Below are 25,019 nucleotides of genomic sequence, written 5' to 3' on the forward strand. Positions count from 1 at the left end.
ATCGCTTTTACTTGACTATTCCAAGCAGATAAGACTTCGAGATATTAACCAATTTAGTATCTTTGCTGTAAATTGAGCTGCAACTAAATTCACATAAACTCGGTTATTAAAAAGGCCACCACCACGAGCCTGCAGAACAGAAACATTATGACTTTAAAGCATGAAGTGTGAAAAATCTACTCGTTTGTAATTCATTTTCAGCCTCTGAATTTAGATAATGGGAAGTCTTCAAGAATTTGCAGTAAGCATTTGCTAAGCAGATTTACCAACTCCGCCTGTAGTTAAATCAACCTGTAATACTCTGACGAAGACTGCTATTAATGCACTAGAAAAGTGATTCTGTGTAGCCTTGCTAAATTTTAATGCATTTGTAATCATTAATTATTCTTCTGATATATTTAATGCACATGAAGGGTTTAAGTATCTTTTCTTTACAATGGAAAAATGAGAAGTTTATCATAATTATTTGCCGATATGAGAACATTGTTTATTCTTCCTCTATAAGCAATCTCTCCAAGCGGGCAAAGAGATGTGTTCTTTCTAGTCTAATTCTGTTTATGACAATTGAACACCTACACAGAAGCTTAAACACCACTTCTGAAGTGCTCTGAAAAGGTAAGTAACCTTCTTCATCATCTCTTGAGTGGGTAAATATTGCACCTTTGTTTCCCCCACCTTCTTAAGGTGAGCACATGTCACTCAAATCTGTTTACAGTAGTGTAAAGCAGGGAAGATCTCAAAGGAATTACTTTGATATATGAGTACCAGGTATGTAGAGCATGACTCAGCCCAGGAGGGTTTGTAGTTTTCAGGAATTCTATATGTAATTGTGATTATTTGGGTGCTGGATGCAGTTCACTCAGCTGCAGAGGAGGATTCATTCTTAGGTTACCAGGCTGACCTAACTAGAACTTAGAGGAGCGTTAAATTGCAACTTACCCAAAAACAAACTCTTCCTTTGGCCTAGGCCTTTTCAGCTTTTTGTTCCCACTTGTCCCACTTTGGGAAAAAGCCCAGTTTTCTTCACTCCAGCATCCTTCATGATCTGAGGAGTTGCCTTTTCCTGAGCTTCTTTTTCCTGGGATGAAGGCAGAAAATTGTTTCTCATCTTCAGAAACATGTGCCAGAACAATGTGGCTCATAAGGAACTTGGGTACCCGTTCAGTACTGAAACCTATGGTGCTTGAATGTCTTGAAGGGGTTACAAAATATTTATCTATTTCCTTTAAACTGGATAATGATGATATTGGCAACCATACTCCCTCTCTCCCCCACTCCCCACCCTTTTTCATACTACCTGTGAAGTCAGATCTCTTGAGGTATAAAGGAGGAGAGAAAGATAAGTAGATTTACAGTAATAAACCTCCCTAAATTACAAGCATCTTTTTCTTGTCTGACTGTTCTAATTAAACACCTACTAACTAGGAACACACATTTCAGGGCATCTCACTGAAAGCTTTCAGAAATCATCTCTGATTCATCCTTCCACAAGGTAAACGGTTCTTGCTCTTTACTAAACCTACCCAGTGACTATTACCTGTTGTTTGGAAACACACAGAGGCCCCAGCCACTAGTAAGCACTATTTGTGATGGGTATCTCTTCCAATTACCTTACAGACAGAGACAACCTACAGCGAGCCAACCGAACCAAAAGCACAACACATTTGCCTCTTGTAGGACCAAGCACTATGCTCACAAACCACATGAGCTGTTTATATAGAAACAAGCTATTTGTTAGGGGTTGCGCACCGCACGGGTCCTGCATGGATCTATCAGCAGAGGTTGACAAATTAACCAACAAAGCCTTTGGTCAAAAAGCTCCATCACAGATCATGAAAGACAAAAAAGGAGAGGTTAAGAGTTTGGGAGGTAAGCAGAGATGGCAGGACCCACAGAGTCCTTCCCCTCCACCTGCCCCCAGCATCCCGGGTGACCAGAAACAACATTCCCATCACACGCTGCTCAAGCTCCACCATAAACACAGCCTTTGGCCTTTCCTCCCACTCCAGGCAGGCTTTCGTGGTTCTGCTGTAAATGAAACACTCAAAGCCACCCACCTCTGTCCACGTTGGCACGCAGAGATGTGAGCATGCCCTCTGACACCAGAGTTTTATAAAGAGCACCTTTGCAAGATCTCTCCGATTTCCTGGAGCCACAGGTTTCTATCTTTTTAACACAGTCACTGTCCTCAGTTTTGACCTGTTCTGGTAAGCTCTGGGGTACCACCTCCTCTGTCGGGGTCAGTGGTTCCGCTTTAATGTTATCGGAAGCCTCACATGGCTCTTCCTTGCTGGCTGCAATACTAAGGAAATCGGGAGGCTTTGATTCTTTGGTGGTCTCCGGGGGTTTCTCCTTTGACGTTTTCTTGTCTTTCGACTTCACTTTTTTCTTTGGTGATTTGGAATCCAACGTGCTTTCCTTCACAGTTGAGGCAGGACGGGGTTTTTTGCGGGGCGTTTCCGCCAGTCTCTCAGCCCCCCAGTCCCCCTTGGCCACGGCTTCAATCGTGTACATGACACTCTCAATGTCCGACTCGGAGGACTGCCTCTTTTTACAGGCTTTCTTGGGGGTGGATTTCTCATTTGTGTGCCGCTCCAACTTACTCTTTTTCTTCTTCTTCTTGATCTTTTCTGGCTTTAGCCCGAGGATACCCATGTCAGCTAGTGAGAGCTCTGGAGAGCAGCACATGTGATCCTTCGTGCTGTTGTTTCTCTCAAAAGGACTATTCTCCATCGAGAGACTGGTAAAATCTCTGCACTTTGCAGTTTCCGATTCCTCAGCTTTCGCCTCATCCCGGTTTTGCATTCTCTTCATCTCTATTTGTTCTGGTTTTCCTTCACAGGAGTCTTTTATCGTTTTCTCCAGTTCTGCTTCCATTTCCTCTGGAACTTCCCCTCTCACATCTTCGGGTGCTTCCACTTTTGTTTTCCCAGGTTCTTTCACTTTTACTCCTTCTGAAGCAAGGCACATCTAGAAAGAGTTTAAACACAGTCCCATGAAACAAACACCAGCTGTTAACATTACTTACCTACATTATCGGGAGCATTATACAGGGAATCTCTCTGGCATCCTAGGCTCAGGAAAGCAAACTATGCTAAAGGACAGTACTGAAAAACACGCTGAAGCCCTACTGAAACTGATGCAATGACAGCTAAGTGCTAGAATAAGGCTGGTGGGTTCTACTGCCCTAATGGAAAAAGACTCCAACTATCTCAGTGGTGTTTCCATGATCATCCAAGTGCCTTTTATACAACCTTGAAACCCACTGCCAGATAGATTTTCAGAGTACCCCGAATGGAACAATACGCTATTTCTCACTTCTCAAGACAAGCTACTTGAAATCGCACATCCATACCCACTTCAGCTCCCAAATGTCACTATACACAATCTTTTCCTCCATTTTCCAAAGGGCCCTGAAGGAGAGGGTGAAAGAAGTTAATTGAATCTCAATAATGAAGACTATTTTCTTTTACTTGAATGTGCAAAACAGTTTGGAAGGTAGCAAAAAAGCCTTCCGAATCTTCTCATGTCACAGACTTTATTTTGCAAGGAACTGCAAAGCAGCAGTCGTTGCCATGGTTATCTCCTCCTGGAGATAGCATTAATGGAAACCAAACCCCTCACACTGTCTGAGGAACAGCGGTATTAAAATATGGGCTATAAAAGAGGTCCTCAAACTGCCATGTTCCTGAAGCTCTGACTTGGGAGATCCTCTTGCCAACCAACCAGCCACCTGGAGCAAAACCAGATGCAAGAGGCTTGCTCTGAACCAGACATCAGGAGTGCCCCTATCCCACAGCTCAGCCCATGGCCCACGTGGTCAGTATGGACGTACCCTCCACACCAGTGTGTTATATTCAGGTCGGTTTTAGATGTCTCAAATTGGCAAGGCAATATTCCCTTGCCAACTAAAATATCTCTCACACCCATATAGGTATGGGCATAACACAGTATGCTTCTGAAATGCCTGCTGCAAAGGGTAAAAACTCCTGCTCTGGTTCAGGTCAAGCTAGGCTGAGCACTGGAAACAGTGGAGAATGGGCAGCACAGTGTCTATTAGGAAGCAGAGGAGATTATCCAGACGAGAACCCCACAAACTATGCTGAGATGGGTTCCTGGTACTTAAGGTACTTCTGTGACATGTTACTGCACTGCAATGTAGACACAGCCTGTGATTTTCAGGAGCTAAAGGTAAGCCTTTAAACTGCAGCTCACTGGACACTGATAGGATTTTGTCAACTCAATCCACACCCCCCTCACCAATGGTTTTTGGTTTTCTCTTTTATACCTTTGCTTCTGCATGAGCAAACAGAACAGAGGGCTGGGGATGTGGCTACGAAGAAGTGACTTCTGTTTTGTGAGTTCTTTGCAATTTACAAGCAGCTTAGAAGCAAAGGGAATGCAATATTTCAGTAGGCAGCCATGGCTTTTAACTGCTCCCAGAAGGAGGATGTGCTGAGAGTATCACAGCAGAGTGTCAACGGAAGTTATTGAGCACTTCAGAAAACAGTAGGCATGAAAAGCAAAAAATCAATGAAGGCAACTAATAACCCTCCATAGGAACTTGTAATGGCAATACCCTCACTGAGGAACAGACTAACCCGGCCCCCTCTCTCAGCTCCTTGAGCCCCCCCACCAAAACCAGTTGAAATCCCAAACCCTAGAACAAGTTGTTTAAACTGGAAAGCTCCTTTGCTACCAGGAACTGGTACGGCCTCTCAGAAGCCCTCAAGCTGATGGTTAATTCAGGCAAACCTTCACTTGTGGCACCCAAGCCACAATAATTTATGCTTCTATAAGCAATAGGCTAATTACAAGTGTAGCACTGTTCCGCCTTCCAGGCTGCGGCAATCAACATCACTAACTTCTCCGTCCCACTGCACCTGTGGTAATTAGTCACCAGTGTTTTAATACTACCTCTGCCAGCTGAAATAACGCTGATGCTCCACATTGTTTTGTTAAATCAGAAGGAACCGAATGCGATGTATTTGAAGAAATCTAAAGGAAAAAAAAAACAGAGGGGGAGAAAAGAAAACCATTATTTCACCAGCATAACTCTTTCGTGTTTATCAGACAACTTCTTAATGGATTAGTTCCTCCCTCTTCCCAGAATTCATTCATGAGATTACTACATTGAAAAAGAAGCGCAGACCCGTGCACGCTGTTACAGATGAAACCTGCTCCACCATTGCTCCGGTGGATAAAAGCACCAGACACCAAAGGCTATTTGCAGATCTGGGGATCTTCTTGCCACGGCTCCCCTTGCAGAGCAGGATGAGCTGAAGCACCTGCGCTCTCACACACGAGCAGATGTCAGCAGCTAAATACCAACCTGCACCAGCAGGCAACCCAACTGGTGGTGGTTTTGAAGGCTCAATTGGACATCTGATGCACAACTGAACCTCTAGGGACCGGGGAACTACAGTGCTTACAACCTGTTAGCTCCCCCTATCCCCCCCCAGACTACAGTTCCCATTGCTCCAAACCAACACTGGCCAACAAAGTGGATTTTGCAGAAATCAACCCATCCTTGCCACGGAGGAAATGAACATCCAGGGTTAATGATGCTGCCTCCTGGAAGCTGCAGCTCTTCACAGCACCTCTCAAGTGTTACAGCTCAGGTCTCCAAAGTAACCCCCGTGCCTTGTGGAGGTGATGCAGAGCCCCACAGCGCTGCTTCCCTGCACTCCCCTGCCTCTGCTCTGACTGATAAAGACAAAGCATGCATTTAGGCACAGCAAGAAACTGAGCAGAGCTGATAAGCAGCGGCCTCCCAGGCGTCAGCCTGCAGTGCGGCTGCTCCAACCGCTTTAGAAACTTCAGCTATCTTCTACAAAATTCAGTGAATTCCTAACCCACTTCTGCGTTTTATGCCTTCACCATCTGTGAAATGCTGTGAAATATCACAAAGGAAGGCACAGGGAAGGGGGGCTGGAGGGGGAAGAGATAAAACTGGTTAATCCCCATAGCAGAGAGATGAAGGAGGAGCAGAGCAGTGTGATGTGCTGAAGCAGACAGGATCCCACGCGCCAAACCCCTGCCATGCCAGCAGCACGGAGACAGCAGTCTGGTCCCCTCCGGTGCACAGCATCTGTGGTTTGGAGCTACAGCGCCACGGCACGTGTGTCTGCCAAACGAACTTGCAAGCCTAAGACACCCTTGAGGTGGTACGAACACAGTTTATTTGGGATGCTCCAAACCAGGTCCTGAACTGCTATCTGAAGACTGCAGCTGAACCTCTCACATCTCATTTATCCAACTGCAGTCCAACACTACAGATACCACTTGTCTCCAAAACTGGAAAGAAATAAAGGCCCTACAAGAGTTAGCAGCCAGCAGGATGTGCTTTGCACATGTGCCATGCTTTTCTCCGTTTGAATCAGAGCCTTTAACATTCATTTTGTATATTAAATCAGGTTTGTGGGAACCTGAACAGCCGCTGAGAGATCACAGAAAGGCGCCCAACATGCAAACATCACACTGCCAGCTGCCCTTTTTCTGCCAGCTGCCATACAAACTCTGTGGACAAGCATCAGTGAACCCTCCAATGAGGGCTCCACAAGCTTCATCATATCACAGCTTTCAATGCTGGCTTCCAAAAGTCAAGCTGCACCCAGCAGCAGCCTTAGCCCAGCACAGCCCTACTCAAACCCTGCTGCTGTCTTGTAAGAGGTACCTGAAAAACTTCTGGTGTCCCTGACTAAATACTACCAGCCTTTTTGCTGTCCCAGGGCTGCAATAGCCAAATGCCCTTACGGATCACTGACCACAATTAGGTGTAATCACCCTTGCATGAGCACTGCTGACAACGCAGCACACACAAACTGCGAGGGACTGTCTGCAGGGTAAGGCAGGTTTTCCTCCACTCATGTAAGTTCCTATAGAGTCAGACAGTAGCATTACTACCTATGGAACAAGGCATGAAATAGTTTTATTTCAGGGCTTCCAATCTCTTTTTTTCCCCCAAGAGATATTAACTTCACTACAGCAAGAATATGTGGCTGGATGGGAGGAAGGAGGGGGCAAACCCCCTGTATGAGTAAGGTGCTAGGATCCTCCCTTATTTACCTGATTACAGCATGTTATCTTCATCTTTAATCATCAAGAATAGCATCTGCACACCAAGCCTCAAAGGTTTTTGAGTGATTAATCCGTACCAAAGAGGAGACCTCTACAGGGCTGTATTTAAGACTCACAGAGAATTTCTAGGACTTTTGGGAAACCTGACCTAGTATTCATAGCCTTCTGGAGAATAGATATACACATTATCCCACTGTGATGCTAACTGGTATAAACCTACTCTTGAAAACTGGAAGAGTGCAGACTTCCCACAGTGCTTCACCAGCTCAGGATTGGACAACTGGGAAGTATTTGATGAGATCTAGGTTTTAAATGAACAGAGGAGAAAAATATTTCAGTGGCACACAGGAAAGACAGAAATGAAGGGAGAAAAGTAACGAAAAAACCAAGGAGTCAGTTAAATCGGTTAAGATTCTTCTGGCAGAAGGTGCTACTTCATGGAAGTGTTTCACGTACCATCCATGAAACACTTAACAGGCTTTTAGGTCAGTAGGATACAAGCAAACACTGAATTTCTTCCTTAGATGAGGCTCATGGATTCTCTTCTATGTTTGTATTGCCCACAGCTAATAATCTCTCATGCCGTGCGTTTCAGGTGACTAAGTGAACAAGACATACCTGTTGTGTAAAAGCATGAACGACTGCGGTAGTCAAGGTTAAATAACCTGCTCCTTGAAAGCCTGAACAGTATTTCCTATTTGGTTAAATACAGAAGAGGACCATTTGTCCTCAAGGGCACTTCATTTTTCACTTTCTTTAGTTAGAAAAAAGAAGGAAGACCTGACATCTGGAGATCAAATCCAGCCTTCTACATAAGATGCTGGTGTGCCAGCACTAGTGCTGAGTAAATTCCTACCACTGCACTTCAGGGAACTGCTTTTACAGTCAGGTTTTGTCTGACCTGCTCCCAAGTGCAGCCTGAGTTCATCAACACAAGAATTCATCGTTATTGCACGTATGTGATCTTTTTTGGCATGGGGCTACATGGTAGTATTTGGAAGCCCTGAAAAGCCCTAAGATCAGGAGCAAGACCACCGGTGTGTCCGTGTCATCTGCCTCATCACAAAAATCATGCTTATGACCATGATCTTTCAGATGCAAAAACTGCCACCTTAGCCTTTATGTTTAATGTGGTTCTTTGGAACTGGATCATTTGACGAGTTTACTTTGCAGTTGTCAAGGAGGTTCATTACACCCCCAGCCCCCACCAAAATCCAGGATAACCATTTTACTGCAAACTGTTATAAAATACGGTGCCAAATACTTCATTAATAATCATCAATAACAATATATTAAAATAAAAAAAATATATTAAAATAATACTTCATTAATAATAATTAAAATTAAACCCACTAAATAACCCACAGTCCTTGTATGCTTTGAGTGAACTTGCTCAGGACCCCACCAGAGCAAGTACCTTGCACACTGCACTTTGCACAAAGATGGCCTCAGCTTTCCATCCTTCTGCTCTGCTGAATCCTCTGCTTCTAATGATTTTTTTCAGTGCAATATGAAGGGTAGAAAAGGGACAGAGAAAGACCCACACGCTGCAGTATAACCTGAGAACGTGCAGCGATATTTTGCCTCCTGACGCATCATGTGAGGAAAGAGTAAAGAATTTCATACTGACAAGCAAATGGCTGCTCCTAACAAAACCAAGGCGAGATCCGTGTAGTGCTAACGGGAAGGCAACATTTCACTTCAGCATGAAAACTCTCTTCATAGTGAAGAAAACAGACTGCAAGAGACATAAATGTAAGGATTCATTCTGCTGAAGCTGCTGGCCAAACACCAAAAGCAGGAGATGGCCAACGAATCACCTCTCAGGGGGAATACCAATCTCATTCCCTGTCTTACCACCACCTTCTAGTTTTGCTTAGAATAATCAGAACCTGCAGTACTACAGCCACAAATAGCCCCTTTTTATCTAGGGGTTGAACCTGTGGATCATTAGGGGCAAGTTGCTGTCTTTTATTACAATGCAGGTCAGCATTTGAGCTACTACATCATTGTGTAAGAAGCATGTGCCACTGTACCACATTTTCACTTCCCTCTTAAACCAGGTATTTCATTTCAACACAGCTGTTTACTAACTTCAGCATACAGACAAATAGCAAACATGTTCATCTGGTTTACACAGCAGCTTTACCTGGGAAGGTTACAGCTTTACCTAAGGGAAAGCTGGCTATCAGAAGATAGTGACGAGTTCTCACAATTTTAAGGTGTTTTGACCAGAAGTTTTCAAGGATTCAAACCTTCTGCTCAGCACAGAAACAGACAGAAAGGGCTGCCTGCAAGCCTGCTCAAAGTGACTATGTGAGAATGCAGCAGGGACAAAATCATCCTCAGGCATGCCTTTTTCTTAAACGATGGTAACCTGTTGGACTTGCAAAGGGAATTCCACCTTGCTGCACACAAGTTGGGGCTTTTTTCATTAAATCACCTACAGAAAAACTGCTGAAAGTGAAGAGTTCGGGGGTTTTGGCTTCATTCTGGTTTTAAGATGGTTAAAAAGCAATGTATGGCTTCGACCCTCCGGAAGCATTTTCTCTGTTTAATAATGAGAGTTTAGCTAAGTAAATCCAAGAGGTACTCTTGTTTCTTCTCAACAAAGCAGTCATCACCATCTGTTCGCGTTTGCCAAACACACATCCAGTAAGACCAAGAGAGCAAAGGGTCCCATCTGCTCTGCCTCCCTCACATGGCAAGGAGGGTGACAGCAACCAGCCCATGTGAGCAGACAGCTTGCAAACAGCCACCGCACTAAGGAACACAGCCCACTGCTCTGAAATCACTGGCCTATATAATGGCTTTCCATAAAGGTGCAAATGGGAAGGACAGAAGTAGGACCAAGTATCTGCAAGAGCAGAATGAGAAAGCCAAAAGTGCAACTTGGCAACACTCTAGACTTAAAAGAACTCTTAACAGGGACATCATGTCATCTCTGAAGACCTCCAAGATGCATGCTTGCACACCCACAGGACCCAGTGAAGTCTTACTCTTGGGATTCTCATCACCTGTTGCGGCAAGTCACTGGGCAGGCCTCATTAGCCATACCCTCAACAGCTTTAATTGATGACTATAGCATTTGGGAGAGACAACCACATGAAAGGCTAACTTGAGGCTTTACAGACGAAAAGAATCCCATGCTAACGTCTCCATATAACAAGCTGTTTCTGAGTGACAGCGGACTTGTACTGCTGGGGTGAAGGTGTCCATTTTAAATGACAAATCTACTCAATGGGATTGCTATCTTCACAAAGAGGCACTCTTACTCACCCTGCTGCAAAGGCGGCGAAGAGAAAGGGAACATACGAAGAACACCCAGCCAGAACCAAAACTGAGCTGGGATGGCTGCCAAAAGCTCCAGGCACATCAGACCACAGCACACTTCACATTTCTTCATAGGTCTACTTGGCTACTGGCTAAATAACTACTTTCTCTCCCTCTATTTTCTCTTTTGTAGCACTGTACATGGCTGACAGCAGTCTACTGCAAATTGCTGACCACGATTTAGCTTCCTAAATGCAGTAATGCATTCATACAGACAGGACCCGGTAAGAAGCGGCACAGTAAGGAACGGGATTTTTGCCAAACTTGACAAAAGACACCCTGTGCAAATGAAAGCCCTTAGATGCGAAAGAGCACAAGCAGCTTTAATAGCAGGGGAAGAAAGCTTAAAGAGCATGCTCTTTCCTTTTCCATATCTCTGTCCCTTACTTCCAGACATGGAAAACACAACTCAAACCCCACAACCCCCCCTCAGACTGCACACGCATTTTAATATCTTTACAAGAAAAAGAGCTTAGCCCTGGCTTTAAAACTGTCCTCACCAGTTTCTAATTAACTTTCTAAGCACCTCTTCTACCTAACAGTTGGTGATTCACACACGCACTCCGACGTGCCGGATGAGCTGGCGCCGTGTCGTGGTATGCAACTCAATGCGCTGTCACATCCGTATGACCATTTTCAGGGTGGTCATTCTGTTGTTTGTTCAATTAGGAGAGGAAATGATTTTAGGTTCGGCGAAATCCCCAAAGTCGATCTTGGTCAGGTTTTACATGACAATTTGAGAACGGTGTGCTAAAGGAAATGGCTTGAAATGGTGTGCTGAAGGAAACCGATACCCTGCTCATCTCTGCAGACTGCAGTTCAATTAAAGCACAAGATGCTGACGATTTCTCAATCTAAGTTAGCAGACTCACTCGGACAACATTTTGCAACGCAATTCACAAGAAGTGCTCTCCAACTTCTATCTCCTACTTGGTTTAAAAGGTTGGCTTCAATACATGGCTCCATCCCGCTCAATTCCACCGAGTTTCTCAACAGAACTTTCCAAACTGACTTGAAACTTTAATAAAAGGGGGCACGTATGAAAACATCTTTGTGATTAGAGATATTAACTCTATCACATCTTTTCTAGGGGTGTTTGTAGTCAGGGACTGTATGGCACCTGAATTAGTAAACTGGTTTTTCTCAGTTGGGCCTCCTAACAAGTACATCAAGGCCCATCCCAGCTGAGCTGAAAACACACAGTACACAATTAGCTTAACATTTAACAGAATGAAGAGTGTTGTATGCACACAGCATAACAAACGGGGTATCTTTTCATCCCATTCTGCTCCTCCACAATAGCACCAGCTTCAGTCCCTTCTTTTCAGACACACCCTGAAGATACCTTTAGCACAACTGATTCTGCAAAGCAGTACCAGACTCCCCCAAATGGGCAAGAAGAGAATATGTGTGGAAAGTCAATTCACAGAAGCACACTAAACACATGGGAGAATAAACTATTAAAAGCAATCTTTAAGAACTCCAAACCTTCCGCACGTGGAGGAAGAGGGACAGCTTACATACTTAAGGGCAATTTATAGGCTTTATAAGTCATCAGCTAATCATGGTGTTACAGATACCTGTAGCTGTTGTGATAGGCTTCATCTGACCTGCAAGTTTGTTTTCCAAAGGATTCCTGCCTCTAGGGCAGCTGCCATTTTGCACTGCTGCAGCCTCTTCCATAGGCACTGCGTAGTGTCATTGCAGAATGGCCATTTGGAGAGTACGTTTGCAGTGGTCCTTTGCTAGGGAAGGCCAGGTAACGTGCGCAAGCCCAGTATCGTTTGTACATGCTACAGCTGGTAGAACATCTTGTCCAATCACTGGTTATCCCCCATATGATTTTCTTAACACAATGCTGTCATGAAGATAAACATCTCCTAATGGGAATCCTTTGTAACACAGGGTGCTCAGCCATTCAGTGACAACTCTTATTGATTCCTTGCTTCCTCCCATATTCCTCCCCCCACCCGTATTTCAGCCATTATACCTCAGCAAACTGAAACAATGCAGACTCCTCGGTTTGTTTTACAGCTCCCAGGACTCCGGGCTGTGATGTGCTCGAAGAGATCTGTCAGGAAAACAATTACGTTCATATTACCTAACGCTTTCAGTTTCAATATCAAACTTCAATGTGCTACGTTTCTGATCCATCATCCAAAAAGAGTCCTGGTACCTAATGGGCATGCAAATGAAACCCAGCACACCCAAAGAGCAGTACCTGCTTTCCATCACACACATAAATGGGTGACTTATGAAACAGTGATCTTATTTTTCATGAAGAAATAGCGTAGCATGGAGGGTACGCATGGCCAGGGACACAAGGGGTGCAGGTACTTTGAGATCTATCCCAGGTACTCAGGTAACTGCGTTTTATACTGTTTACCTTGTGCCAATCATTTTGGTTGCAAATGACACCTCCGATTAATGTCAGACCTTGGTACAAGTACCTATTATTTTGCCATTGCCACAGATTTATATCACGTACTGGTTAGGTGCAGCCTCACTACAGGTTGCTTAACATCCGGAGAAGTAAGACTAGCTAATATGCATTTCTAATTACTGATCATCAGTGAGCTATAACTAAACCACCTGTTTCAGCAGTGCAGGAGCTTGTTTCCTAGCACCCATTAAAGCTGTTCTTCAATGGGTAAGGAAAAGCCAGCGGTCACAAGCCTTTAGCAAGACTCTATCTTGTAGCACACAACACAATTCCTGTCTACTACCACGTGGCTGTGGCACGTTCCTGCTTGGGCACCGTAAAATGAACTGAAACAATTTAGTGAGCTGGTATTTACCTTGCTCTTTAAAAGACTTGACAGTGAAATCGATGGAACAGACTGTTATCAAGAGGAACTATACAAAGTATGACACTGCTCAATACGTTGACAAAATATTACACATTGGATAGAGCTATTTGGTGGATATAGCATAGAGGAAAAGTCTGGGAATTCCAGAACGACAGTTATTTTTGATGGAGTTGACAACTAAAGCACCCACGATAGATAAAACATAACCTAACATCCAAACATACAGGTTAAAAGTTCAGTAAGTAAGGCTCTAGCTCAAAACTAAGTGCAGGAATAACACCACATCTCTAAATTACTGCTTAAACCATAGCTCCATTATTACACTAGGGTTTCCACCATGTTCTTAAATACACTCTCTTGCACTTCAGGTCCAACCTACGTACCTGATTAACTGATCCAGTACCATAATCCCCAAAAGAAGGAACAAACAAAAGCATGCCGTTCAGCTTTCAAATGCTTCTACAAAGGACTCAGTGGGAAAGACAACCCTTTTAAAAGGAACTCACCTCTGCAAACTGAAACAGTGATGACTTCTGACAGGCTTCTGTAGAATTAGTTGCATCAGACTGGCAAGTACTTGAGGAAACCTGAAAACAAGGAGTGTGCAGAGTAAGACCTCAAAGGTGATGCTTTCAAGCTAAGAACAACAGTGAGCAAATGAAACACCAGGCAGCAGTAACAAGAAGCAGTGTTTAAGAGATGGACAACCTGATATTCCACAGTCCTGGATAGGCTGAACTGAGCTTACAGGTGAAAACGTAGTTTAGCACCCATTTGAACGCATCTGAAAATCACCTAAGAAGAAAGACCCCAATAATACCAGGGATATATTTCTTTTCCTAATTCCAAATTTTGCAGAAGAATGCTAAACTGATACTGGGTTACACGGCTACCTGGTACTGGTGATGCCATCAACACTGCTATGTCTGTAATGCCATTCTGAACAAGAAAATTACTTAGAAGCTAAAACAACGTTTTTGAAGACACTGAGAGTTGCTAAGTGACAGAAAGGCTTATCCCCAGCTCACCTAACAGCATGAAAGTATGGGTACCACAAGCCTAAAATCGTCAAATGATGTTCCTAAACATCCATTTTGGGATGCTTATGTGAAGCTCTGGCATAAAGAGTCATAACTACTGAAATTACAACACAAAGACATGATTGTTCAAACCCAACAGCCTTATTCAAATTAACACAAAGCTCAGCTGTACTGTTCTTATTAGCCAGAATTCTGCTACTCAAGCATCATTCTGTAAAGGAACTGCCTCAAATTCATTTAATGCCAGATTTGAGTATAAAAGATTTACATGTGTAACTCCTAGAAGCACGAGTTAGTGTAAAATAAGGTATGTAACGTGGCTTATAGGAAATGGAAGAAGAGAGACTTTGTGGGATTTTAGGAAAAGCAGAAGGATGGCAATTTATTCCCTAACAACTTGTATTTTTTCCATAAGATTTCAGTTTACTTCCAACATTTTGATGCAAATGTGTTTCTGTATGTCAACAGCATTTATTAGTGAACGCATGTGTGAGATTTAGCTAGCAACCACCTCTGTTGCTGGTAAGCACAAAGCACCACAGAATAAGCAGGCCTACAGCACATGCAGTTTGTACTGCTGCTCCTGCTTGTCCAAGATGCCATAGTACCAGTGGCATTTTGTTTCAGGAATCTGCTACCCATACTACCCTGGAAAACACTAAATCCAGTCAGAGCAACCCACAGGCCAAGAACGGTGTGTAGTTCCCAAGGGGAACTATGCCACACAACAATTTGCTTACATGCACAACTGTACTTCTTTCTTCCTGCTGTAAAACCAAGCAGTAACAGTGCCTCCTAGGAGATATGCTTCTATTATATTTACTAAACACCAAGCAGGATGTATTATCAGTGTACTACGGGAGTATACCAACCCGAAGGCTTATAAAGAATGTATTTGAAATGCCCGTCTTTTCCTTTTTCAGTGATTTGTGCTATTGTTTTCACTGATGTAACGTTTATTACTGCTTTTCACAAGTTTCTCTATGATGTGTGGAAGATGCCCGTGCCTCAGCAGTGCTGTGGGTTGTACCAGGGATGCAATGTACCAATCTTGCTGCTGAGTGACCCTTCTCTGAAGGTCTGAGTCTCTGCACTGGTGTGAAATACATAAGGATGTTGCTTGTATACCTGAGGGTTCATTTGGTTGTTTCAGGCCATTTCACTGGTGGGATGCTGCCAGAAATAGGCCAGAAAAGACCGCGGCTTTGCAGGTCCCCAGCTACCTACCCAAGGGCACGTCCACATGAGCCTACCAACACCCATTTGAACTGACACAGCACAAAGCAGCTCCAAGTTAGGAGCCGCTGACCCACGCCACCCCAGGAGCACCGTGCTGGAGCAAAGAAGCCCTCCTGAAAGGGGCTGCGATGGCTCAGCCCCTGCAACACCAGTGCTGGGAGGCACTCGCTCCTGACAGGCACGGTGAGGGAGGATGAACCTTCTTGCTGCCTCCGAGGCCATGCGCTGGGGTCGGGCACAGCTTGGTCACCTCGTGGTACAGGAACCACAAGTTGTGGAAGGTGTGAAGCCAGTTTCTTACAGCTGTGTGTGTCAAGGACAGATTGCTGGTGCCCAGTAACCCAGAGGCTATTTTGTGGTCAGACCAACAATGCTTTTCCTATCAATTTCTATTACCTTTAGAAAGCTAATGCTGTCGCCTTTACTGACAGAAGCACTAATTTGAGCTTGTTTCTTCTACTCAGCTGCTCCCCATATGCTCCTGACTTGTGGGAAAATTTATTATCTCCAAGACTTCCAACCTCTGCTAGGCTGAACCCAATCAAAGCACTGCAATAATTACCAGAGGGAACGGATGCACAGAGAGTGCCATTGTGCACGTCTCATTTCCTGCTGTGATGAAACATCCTCAACATCTCATTCCTTCTCCTTGTTCATCCTCTGAGCGTACCCTCTGCTGCACTGAGAGACTTTTCACTTCTGATTTGCAGGTGATACCACCTCGCACCAGCTTCAGCACCAGCACTGCATGCAAGATAAACCTTCTGTTCTCAAAGAAACCACAAGCACAACACCTCCATAGCCTCCTCTTCCCTGCAGGTTGCCGTTACCTGCTCTAAAACGGATCACGCCAAAGGAAGGTGAAGGACAGCCCTTGGTTCATGTTCTGTGCAGAACGATGCAAGGCTTTACTGCAGTCCTGATGTGCCCGGCACAGGCAAGAGGGGGGAAACTCGCAGGAAAGCCAGGTTTTGGACTGGGACTACATCCCAGGATTTCTGGGCAGTAACCTACAGACAGGCCACTAGGTGCTGCTGTAAGGCAAGGAAAGGGCCCGGCGGGCGAGTAAAGGACAAGGCAAGCGGGCAGGCAAGGAGCCCTCTTCACACAACTTCATCCCTTCTGCGCATCAGCCTGACGTGGGGACTTTGTCTACCACAGGGACAGCACCTGCTGGGTGTTTCCGCTGGGGTGTTCAACAAAACACGCTCATATACACACAACACAGTCTTGTGCAACTGGTGAGAGGACCCAGAAGTTAGGTGGGTCTGGGTCCACATCCTTAGTTTGCTGCTGGTAAGGTCTGTAGCTTCTTTTGCCTATCTGCTTAGTGACTCCAGCTGCTGCCTGGAAATCAATCACGTACCAGCACTGAACTCTGGGAGGAGAACAACTCTTTACTGAATAAACTACAGAAACAGGAACATGATGGGTGACACACTACACAGAGATGGTGACTGAAGCATCGAGGCGATTCCTTAAACACCCCTGCTGTGCCTCTTCCCATCCTCCTGCAGGACCACACAGGCCTGAACTCCTCCTCCCACTGGCTCACTATGTTACAGGACATCTGGGCTTCCAACAACCCAAAGGTTAAACACCTGACTTGAAAAGTCCCGATACACCCATTTAACACACTTGAGAGAGAATCAGAGCGTGTTGAATAATAGCAGACCTTTAATTCCCCTCATCGTCTCCCAGTTTCTGAGCAAACTATGCCAGGGCTGCCCTCCTTTCTGTTAACAACTTTTGGTATTTAAGACCTCTGCTTACAAGGCCACCCAAGTCCGCATAATCATACATACACACAAGCAGCCAGCTGTATGTTGATAAGGAATCTTATGTCTGCCAGCCCCTCAGTTTAAGTACCACACATATGCATGTGTATCTTACAGGTACAGACACACGTTAAAGATAACGAAGACTGCGGTATCAAGTAAGAGAATTCTTTTTTAAACAGAAATGCCAGGGTTTTAGATATATTACATATTTACATACTTACAAGCATAAAAACCCAATACCTATGTTTTCCATAGTAAAGCAACATCTGAACCTCCTCACTGACAATACCACAACAGTCACCTTAGTACATCAACTTACCCTCATGTTAATACCAAATCCAACAGAACACAGCTCCACTGAAGAGGAAAGCAGCTTACCAATCCTACAGAGAATTCCTGATCTTCTTACTGAGCCTGTCGTAACACCGCCCAGGATGCTCTGCTAACCTCCCAAATGGTGGCTGGAGTGTGAAACTGCATTCAAGCATAAGCATGGAAATCCAACCACAGGCTGTCCCACGGGCATGCAAAGATGAGCATCTTATGTCTCCTATGTCCACATGCCCCAGGATGGGGAGTGTTCTGCTGCTCTGTTATCCAAGTCTGAACAGGTTTAGGATCTTTACTGCATCTGGGGAATCACAAGCCTAAGAAATATTCGGTACCTATCTAATCAGCACTGAAACAGAGAATCAAAAGGAAACAAAGGAAAATAGAAGGCACATCAGGGCTACCATGCAAAGAAACTGAGGAAGCTTCCCAGCGCACAGAAGCATAGCAGGAGTTAGGAAGGAGGGAGTAAGGACAACTGAACGTTTTAGGTCCCTTTGGGAACACCAAGCACACACTGCTCCAGAGGATGTGTTTTACACAGGGGACCCTCTGAAAGTATTGCAGATGTGCAGTTTTGGTTCCTGGGAAGGTGCTCTCACACCTGCTTCTCAGAGAGCATAGGACAACTAAAACACAGCAACTCGTGAGCAAGTATGAGCCAATTTCTGGCCCACCATGATTCTAACAACAGCCAACAAAGCCCTCCCGCTAGTTTTGTTCAGGCTGTATTTATGACAATCATTTTGCTTTACGTTTTGGGGACAGCAGATTACACAGCTTGCCTCTTTGATGAGGAGGACCAGGTTTCAAAAGAAGACGACAGGGCCAAAAAAGCACAGCGTGGCACAGCTTATACATAAAGTAAATGTTACATGACAAGCCAGGCTGCACGCTTGTGCCAGAAAAAAAATGGGGTTTATGCAGGTGCATCAGAAATGTGGGTTTTGCTCAAAAAAGGAAGTCCCAATTAAAAATCTTATTCATATACTAAATCAATCACAAAACATCAGTTTTTGTCTCTAAATCCATGTGTAAGTTTCATTCCTTCACTGGCATCTCAAATTGTACTACTTGAAGCACTCTGCATGTAAAAATCAAGCTCAACGCACAAGATCATAGCAAAGACCCTTCTTAAGGGAACTGAGCACCTGTGACTACAATACACCTTCTCTCTCATTTCAACAGAACAGCATAGTGACAACAGTTTTTAAACTCCAAGTATAAAGATTCACAGTCTGAAAGCCTCAGAACATTGTCATTTTAGCACAAAACAAACTTTTCTGCCAACCTTACCCTAGTGTTTCTCACTTGTCAGGCTGCAGCACAGTAAGCCGGTACCCACATCTGCACGAAGGCTTGACCTGCTCAAACTGATGCGCCAAGCTGCTCAATCCATCTCAAATGCACTGCTCAGTTTACATTTGGAGGTACCATGTATAGGTAGTTAATTACTGCTTGCCCTCCCAGTAACAACAAGAAAAGGGAACAGAAACCCTCCTCACCTCCACTGCTCCTCTTTCCAGGCTAGAGATTTATGGCAGTGAATACTTCTTTTACCCAGCGTACAAGCCACCTTTTGAACAGTGCTCAAAGTCGGCCCAATAGATCATAAATAATAATTAGTCTAAAAGAAAGACCACTCTACTGGGTATCTACAGGAACTCTTTCATTTACTAAGCCCCTTAAAAACGAAATGCTTGTGATGGCAAACAGGGAGTAGACTGCAATACTGGGGCTGCTTGTTAGCACTTGCATGGTTTCAGAATGCATTTACAATGACACTGACCGTATGGAAGTTATCAGGTATTTGTTTTGCATCAGTGCCAAGGATGCAGTTGTGTGAGGCGCTGCACAAGCACATGAAATCCCTGCCCAAACAAAATCACTTGTTTGTCAACACAGTCGCTGTATTTCAACCTTTCTACCTGTGACCTGTCTCATGGGGCAGACCTGCCTGGTGTGATCAAATAGTCAGCAGAATTAATACTGAGCAGAGAGAAAAACTGGGCCCAACCTCTACGTTCACAGTTGGGATGCAGGACTTGCATCGCAGGGCTCACACTTCAGTCCAACCTGAGGTTAACCCAAGATGAGTATTAAACTTCATTTCCCACTGGTCAAATACTCTTCTTCAGAGCAATCTAAACTGAGGGCTCGCAGGAGGAAGAGAAGGCAGCTCCTTACCTCTTGTGCAGTCAGGGCATGTTCCCCGGCTAGAAGCAGCATACTCAGACCTCCCATTTGTGTAGGATCTGTTAAAAAGAGTAAAACCAAGTCTTCAGTTTATTCATTTGCTTGGTTAAAGAACGTACCATTTGCAGCATTAAACCCCCAGAAGACTACTTGTCACAGACACTCTAAGCAAGCTGCCATAAAAGGCAGTTCAAGAGAATCACAAATAACCATTTCTGCACCCTCTGGGAGAGGCTTTCAAAGCTGTTTGAAGGATTTAATTGGATTTGTGTGCTTAACACCCCATTGCGTGGATTTACAATTTTACTGCCAAAGGTTTTATGTACTACAGAGATGGATATCTTTAAAACAGCAACTGTAATGATCTCATCCATAAATATACACAAGGATGCTCTAATATCACACGTGTTTATAACTCAATAGATGCTCCCACCGTGGTTCCCTTCCTCAGCCACAGAACAAATAAAAGGATGGAACAAAGTGACAGGATCAAGCTCTGAAGCAAAATTCCTATTTTCATTTAGCTTTAATTTAGAGCTGCATTTAGTGGTGAAGAGCGCCAGCCTGAAGCGCTTGATCCTCTGTGCCAGAACAGTGCAGGCCCTGGCCAGGCAAGCTGCCTGCCTACTTGTTGCCCTGCCAATGCAATCTATAATTGAGGAAAGTAAAATGGGGATAGAAATGTTCTTTCTCCAAGCATTTGTTGCTGACAGCTTCTTGCCTCCAGCCTTCCTGCACCTCAGGAGCTCGGAAAACAACCACAAGAAGTGAAAGCAACGAACACTGGCACTGCATTACTCATGGGGTGGCTTTTCCACTCAGAACAGCGGTCGCTCTTCATCATTATGAAGACTAATTGTCTTGAGTTTGGGGGAGTGCCCTGGAAGCAGTGCAGAGTCCTGGGTTTAAAGAGCATCATGTAGAGAGAGGGAGAGTGCCTGTGGACCAACCAACCCCAATGTGAAAGGCAAGCATTATCCTTGCTGCATTGCTGAGTCACAAACCTCAGTACTGATGCGGTATCAAAGGTAAGGAACCTCCCTCAGGTTTCACCTACTGTGCACTCACATTTTCCAGTTCCCTTTCACCAAACTATACAAAAACTCTCTCCACAACAAGAAGTGGCATGTGCCCAGGACCGTTTCCTGGCGTGGAGGCCAACCAGCACAATTACTCTTGTTCACTGGGTTGCATTTTGCTACGCAAGTTTGGATGCAGAATAGCTGCAACCAAAATGCCCACTGGGAAATCCCTTGGCCCATTCCCACTCAAGTGCAAAGCTGAGGAATCTGTTGCTCTTTTCAGCTGACACAGGCCAAATCTCTACCTATAAAACTCCAAAGGATTCAGTGCTACAGATGATCAAGATCCAGTTCGTAAGAATACCCACTGGTGCTGTTTAAGTCAATACCACAGATGGTGCCACAAGTTCTCCTTCAGGCAGCATCTCCCACTGACATTCACAGGGTAACTTTCTATAATACTCTCTTAAGACAGCAGTAGATAGAAGCAGAGGAGAGCAAGGTGAATAAACCAGGTTCATCCACTATCTCCAGGACAGAAGAGTGGCTCATGTTAAGGAATACAGCCTAAATTGCATCTGGCTTCAACCTCAGTGTTCACCTGGAATGAATTCTTAGCTTTACCAGAATAAAGAGGTAGAAGCGTGAGGGTTTTTTTGTAGTTTTGTGGGTCTGGTTTTTTAAACTTTGCATTTTAAAGTAAAAAATATATTAAGTTTCTAAAAAGAGACAAGACACTATCAGAAACATAGGATCTAGTAACAAGAAGTGATTGAGGAAACAGAGACAGAAAATGGAAAGGGCCAGCCAAGTACCTAAGTACAATTCTAAGTGATCCAGGAGGAACTGTTTGCCACCAAAATACTTGATCAGAAACCATTTGGTCTTTCAAGCAAGAGGACATCAGAACGTTTAAGAACACGTACCTTGAAAGATGATGCCTGAGCAGGCAGTTAATGTGGAGGAAGGAGAGATGGGAAGAGATCTCTGCACCCATCATAATCTTTTGGATTAAATAACTGTTCTCCCTGAATGATGTTTCCCCTCTTCTGCATTTACAGGACCACCATTCTTCCACTTGCTCTCCTAGCCTAAGTAAATCAAGACCTCCTAATGTTATCTAGCATGTCCACCTCCCACTATCCCAGCAGTCCCTGTAGCTCTCCTCCCCATCTCCAGCTGTTCCCAGTAGAGTTCAACCACCTCAGATCAGCCGTGCTCTGTTCAATGGCATTAACTCTTCTCTACAGCTCCTGAAAACACTTTGCCTGACACCCTGCAATGCAGCACCTTCCTATCCCGCATCACACTGATGGCTCTTGTGCTTCCCTTTAGTCACCTGTGGGTCTTTTTCTCCTCCTCAGTTTTGGCCAACTGGAGAACACGCAGCTTACAACTGTCAAATTCTCTCCCCTCTTCTAAATTCTGTATTCTTGGTGGTTTCAGCTTTCTGCCTTTCAAACAAGCAAGGAAGAGCAGGACAAGGAGAGGACTCCTTTCCACCCCCATCCCCCAAAGGAATCAAGTACTTCAACTGTTTATTTAAGTGTAAAAATTAAGAGGGAAGGAAAATAACAACAGCTAAGTGGGAAGTGAACGTTTAATTCGGTGCTTAAACAGCTTGAATACTTCTGCTGCAGCTGTAGCAGAGGGCTGGGTGCTTGGATGTCTCGCCAGGATAAAACCCAAATCAACTTCATCCAAGGGAAGACAAAATGTCCATAGGCAAACACTGCCATGTGTTTATGGTGTCTTCACAGCACAATGGTGTTTCTCTTATGGCACTAAGAACTTACTGGTATGAAGACGTAAGAATTTTAAGTGCTGTTTTAAAGCGATTTACAGTAAATCAACAGGAGTGAGAGAACAGCACACATACATTTGACACGCAGAATGGATTCATCATGACTTTACCAACAGCTTTTAATACTGATGAAACTTAGAGCTATCTCACTATTTGGGAACGCTGTACTTTGTTAATATAGGTCTGGTTAAGTGTTCTGCAGGCTGACTAGCTCATCACGGCAGTTTTTCAGTCATAGGAAAGAAAGAACTGACAAAAAGCTAAGCAGGAAGAAGGCCAGCAAGCCCCAGTTTCAGCTAACTTGTATGTGGGTGCAGAATTAAGCTTCCTTCTAAAACAGAAAAACTGCATTTCTATTAGGATATTGCCTACTCTAGGAAGTGCCTTTTCCACATCCTTTGCTTCATTAAAAAGCATTTTGGTCCAGATGGTTGTTTCCTCATGCAGATATGTGGAAGTATTGGGAAACTTCCACATCTGTACAGCAAAGCTGTTGCTCACTTAGCTCTGTCACTGCGAGGGCAGATGCTGCGACGGTCATGTTCACTTGTGAACAGCAACTGCCTATGCACTACACCCTATAACAGCTCACAGGTGAGCCACATCAGGAGACACACGCTGAATTACAGCTTCCAGGCTGGATGAGCAAGGACACCAGCACTGGATCCGCAGCTCAGAAGCCCAATGCTGGTGCCACACCTCAGTTTCTTGACAAAACAATATGTAAACATGAGAGACTTAAAAGTGGGGTGGCTATTGTTGGAATGCCAGAAATAAAGGAGAGATATGGCCTGTATGGGACTTAGGGAAGGAAGATGTTACTCTCTGTGTATTACATTTCCCAAACTGAAATGTAATATGTAAAAAGCAATCAAGACAGGATTAACAACTACCAATAAGTAAAGCAGATTTCCTGGAGTGATTCCGGAATCCTAGAATCCCTGTCCTAGGAAGCTATCTGCCATAAAAATGCAAGACAGACAATGGCATTTCAAAGGTAAAATTGTTCTGGAGATGGTTCAGATACATTTTAGTTCATCAGATAGTATACAGCCCGGGTTTTAAAAGAGGTTGGGCCAGATAAAGTCAGAGTTGAACTGAACTATGACAAGAAGTCAAGGAGAGAAGAACCCAATAAAACGTAGTTAGCACAAACTGGTATACAGTTGACAAAACAGTAATCCATTTGGCATGGCAGACTTGTCATGATTTGGATGCTGCTAACATCTCTGTCAGAAGCTGTTGCTATTTTATGAGCTATTGCTATGCTCAAGGAACAGCCACTCTTCACTGGCTTGAGGACTGGAGTGAGACCGCTGTGAATTACTATAGTCACTACTCAGCCTGTAATCAAATACTATATATTCTATATAAATATACAGAAATAAACAAAAAGCCACAGGTAGCACAAAACGGCCTTTTCCATTCAGAAGGGAACGGCTCTACAGATAAACCAATGGATTAGAGTAGTTCCTAATTAAGTTCTCTGTCCTCTGACAGCTGCTGTCTTACGATCTCTCTCTCCTCAGAAACTCTACACTGGGATAGTCTAGCAAGAGCCATGGGGGATGGCAGAGAAGCAGACCATGACCTATTGTTTGTTCTTTATGTGAAGTCACTAAACCTTTAAGGAGCACAGAAGTTACTCCTCTGGTATGAAAAAGCAGAACGGGATGATAGGGCTTGCAATGTTTAGATCTGGTCTCCCATACAGCACCACTATGTGGCATGAAAAGCTTTCTTTTCATCACATTTCACAGCTCCTTGATAGCCAGAAGGAACTTCATTACAGCAATTTTTATACCACCACACTAGCAAAAAGGTATACATGCCTTTTGATCCCTTTTTATCCTTTAACCCTTGGTCCATAAAACCATTTTCCACTCTGCAGCTCACAGTCTCTCCAAGCAGGAAAGTCCTACCTGCCACACACTTGTCTTACACAAGGCAGGACAGGACAAAGTTTCAAACACATCAGTACTGGTAAAATCAGAAACCTTAAACCACAAAAAAGCAATAACTTGACTGTTAAGTTCTGAAGCTGCCAATATTTAACAGTGATGTCTTGGTACTTCAAGGCCACAACTGCAACAGTTGTGCTATTTGCGGGTATCAGTGAGAGATTATCCGCCTTTCACCAGTCCAGGCACTCCACCAACACTTATCAATGGATTTTAGTTCTTTTAGTGTTTAAAAGGTTAGATTGTGCCCCTCTAAAGTATAATGGGCAGAGGAGCACATTTTAAGTGAAATTAAATGACCCTTCTCTTGATTTAAATACAAAAATCTAGCTCCACCAGTACAATCATCCAAAAGAATGTCAATACCTTCAACTCTATAGGTGACCATAAATTAATTACTAAGCATAGTACAATGCTCGATGA

The 25,019-nt window shown here is 44.1% G+C and overlaps 1 protein-coding gene across 17 annotated transcripts in view; it reads right to left on the reverse strand.

Annotated features, from left to right (window-relative positions):
* Nucleotides 1-25,019, reverse strand: part of BBX (BBX high mobility group box domain containing) — a 137,646-nt gene that overhangs the window by 23,903 nt on the left and 88,724 nt on the right. For 15 of the 17 annotated variants that reach the window (XM_061454390.1, XM_061454394.1, XM_061454398.1 and 12 more), the window contains 6 exons: nt 19,801-19,868; nt 13,730-13,810; nt 12,404-12,484; nt 4,918-4,998; nt 2,058-2,970; nt 940-1,078 (listed from right to left, as the gene is read on the reverse strand). In XM_061454390.1, the coding sequence (XP_061310374.1) occupies nt 940-1,078; nt 2,058-2,970; nt 4,918-4,998; nt 12,404-12,484; nt 13,730-13,810; nt 19,801-19,868 (1,363 nt within the window). The remainder of the gene's footprint in view (nt 1-939; nt 1,079-2,057; nt 2,971-4,917; nt 4,999-12,403; nt 12,485-13,729; nt 13,811-19,800; nt 19,869-25,019) is intronic. The other 2 variants (XM_061454386.1, XM_061454389.1) reach the window with 2 other exon arrangements.

This window comes from Pezoporus flaviventris, unplaced genomic scaffold, assembly GCF_033815535.1.
Source record: "Pezoporus flaviventris isolate CSIRO_AGI_PZ_B2104156 unplaced genomic scaffold, CSIRO_AGI_Pfla_v1 ptg000015l, whole genome shotgun sequence".
In the NCBI taxonomy this organism is placed as follows: Eukaryota; Metazoa; Chordata; class Aves; order Psittaciformes; family Psittacidae; genus Pezoporus; species Pezoporus flaviventris.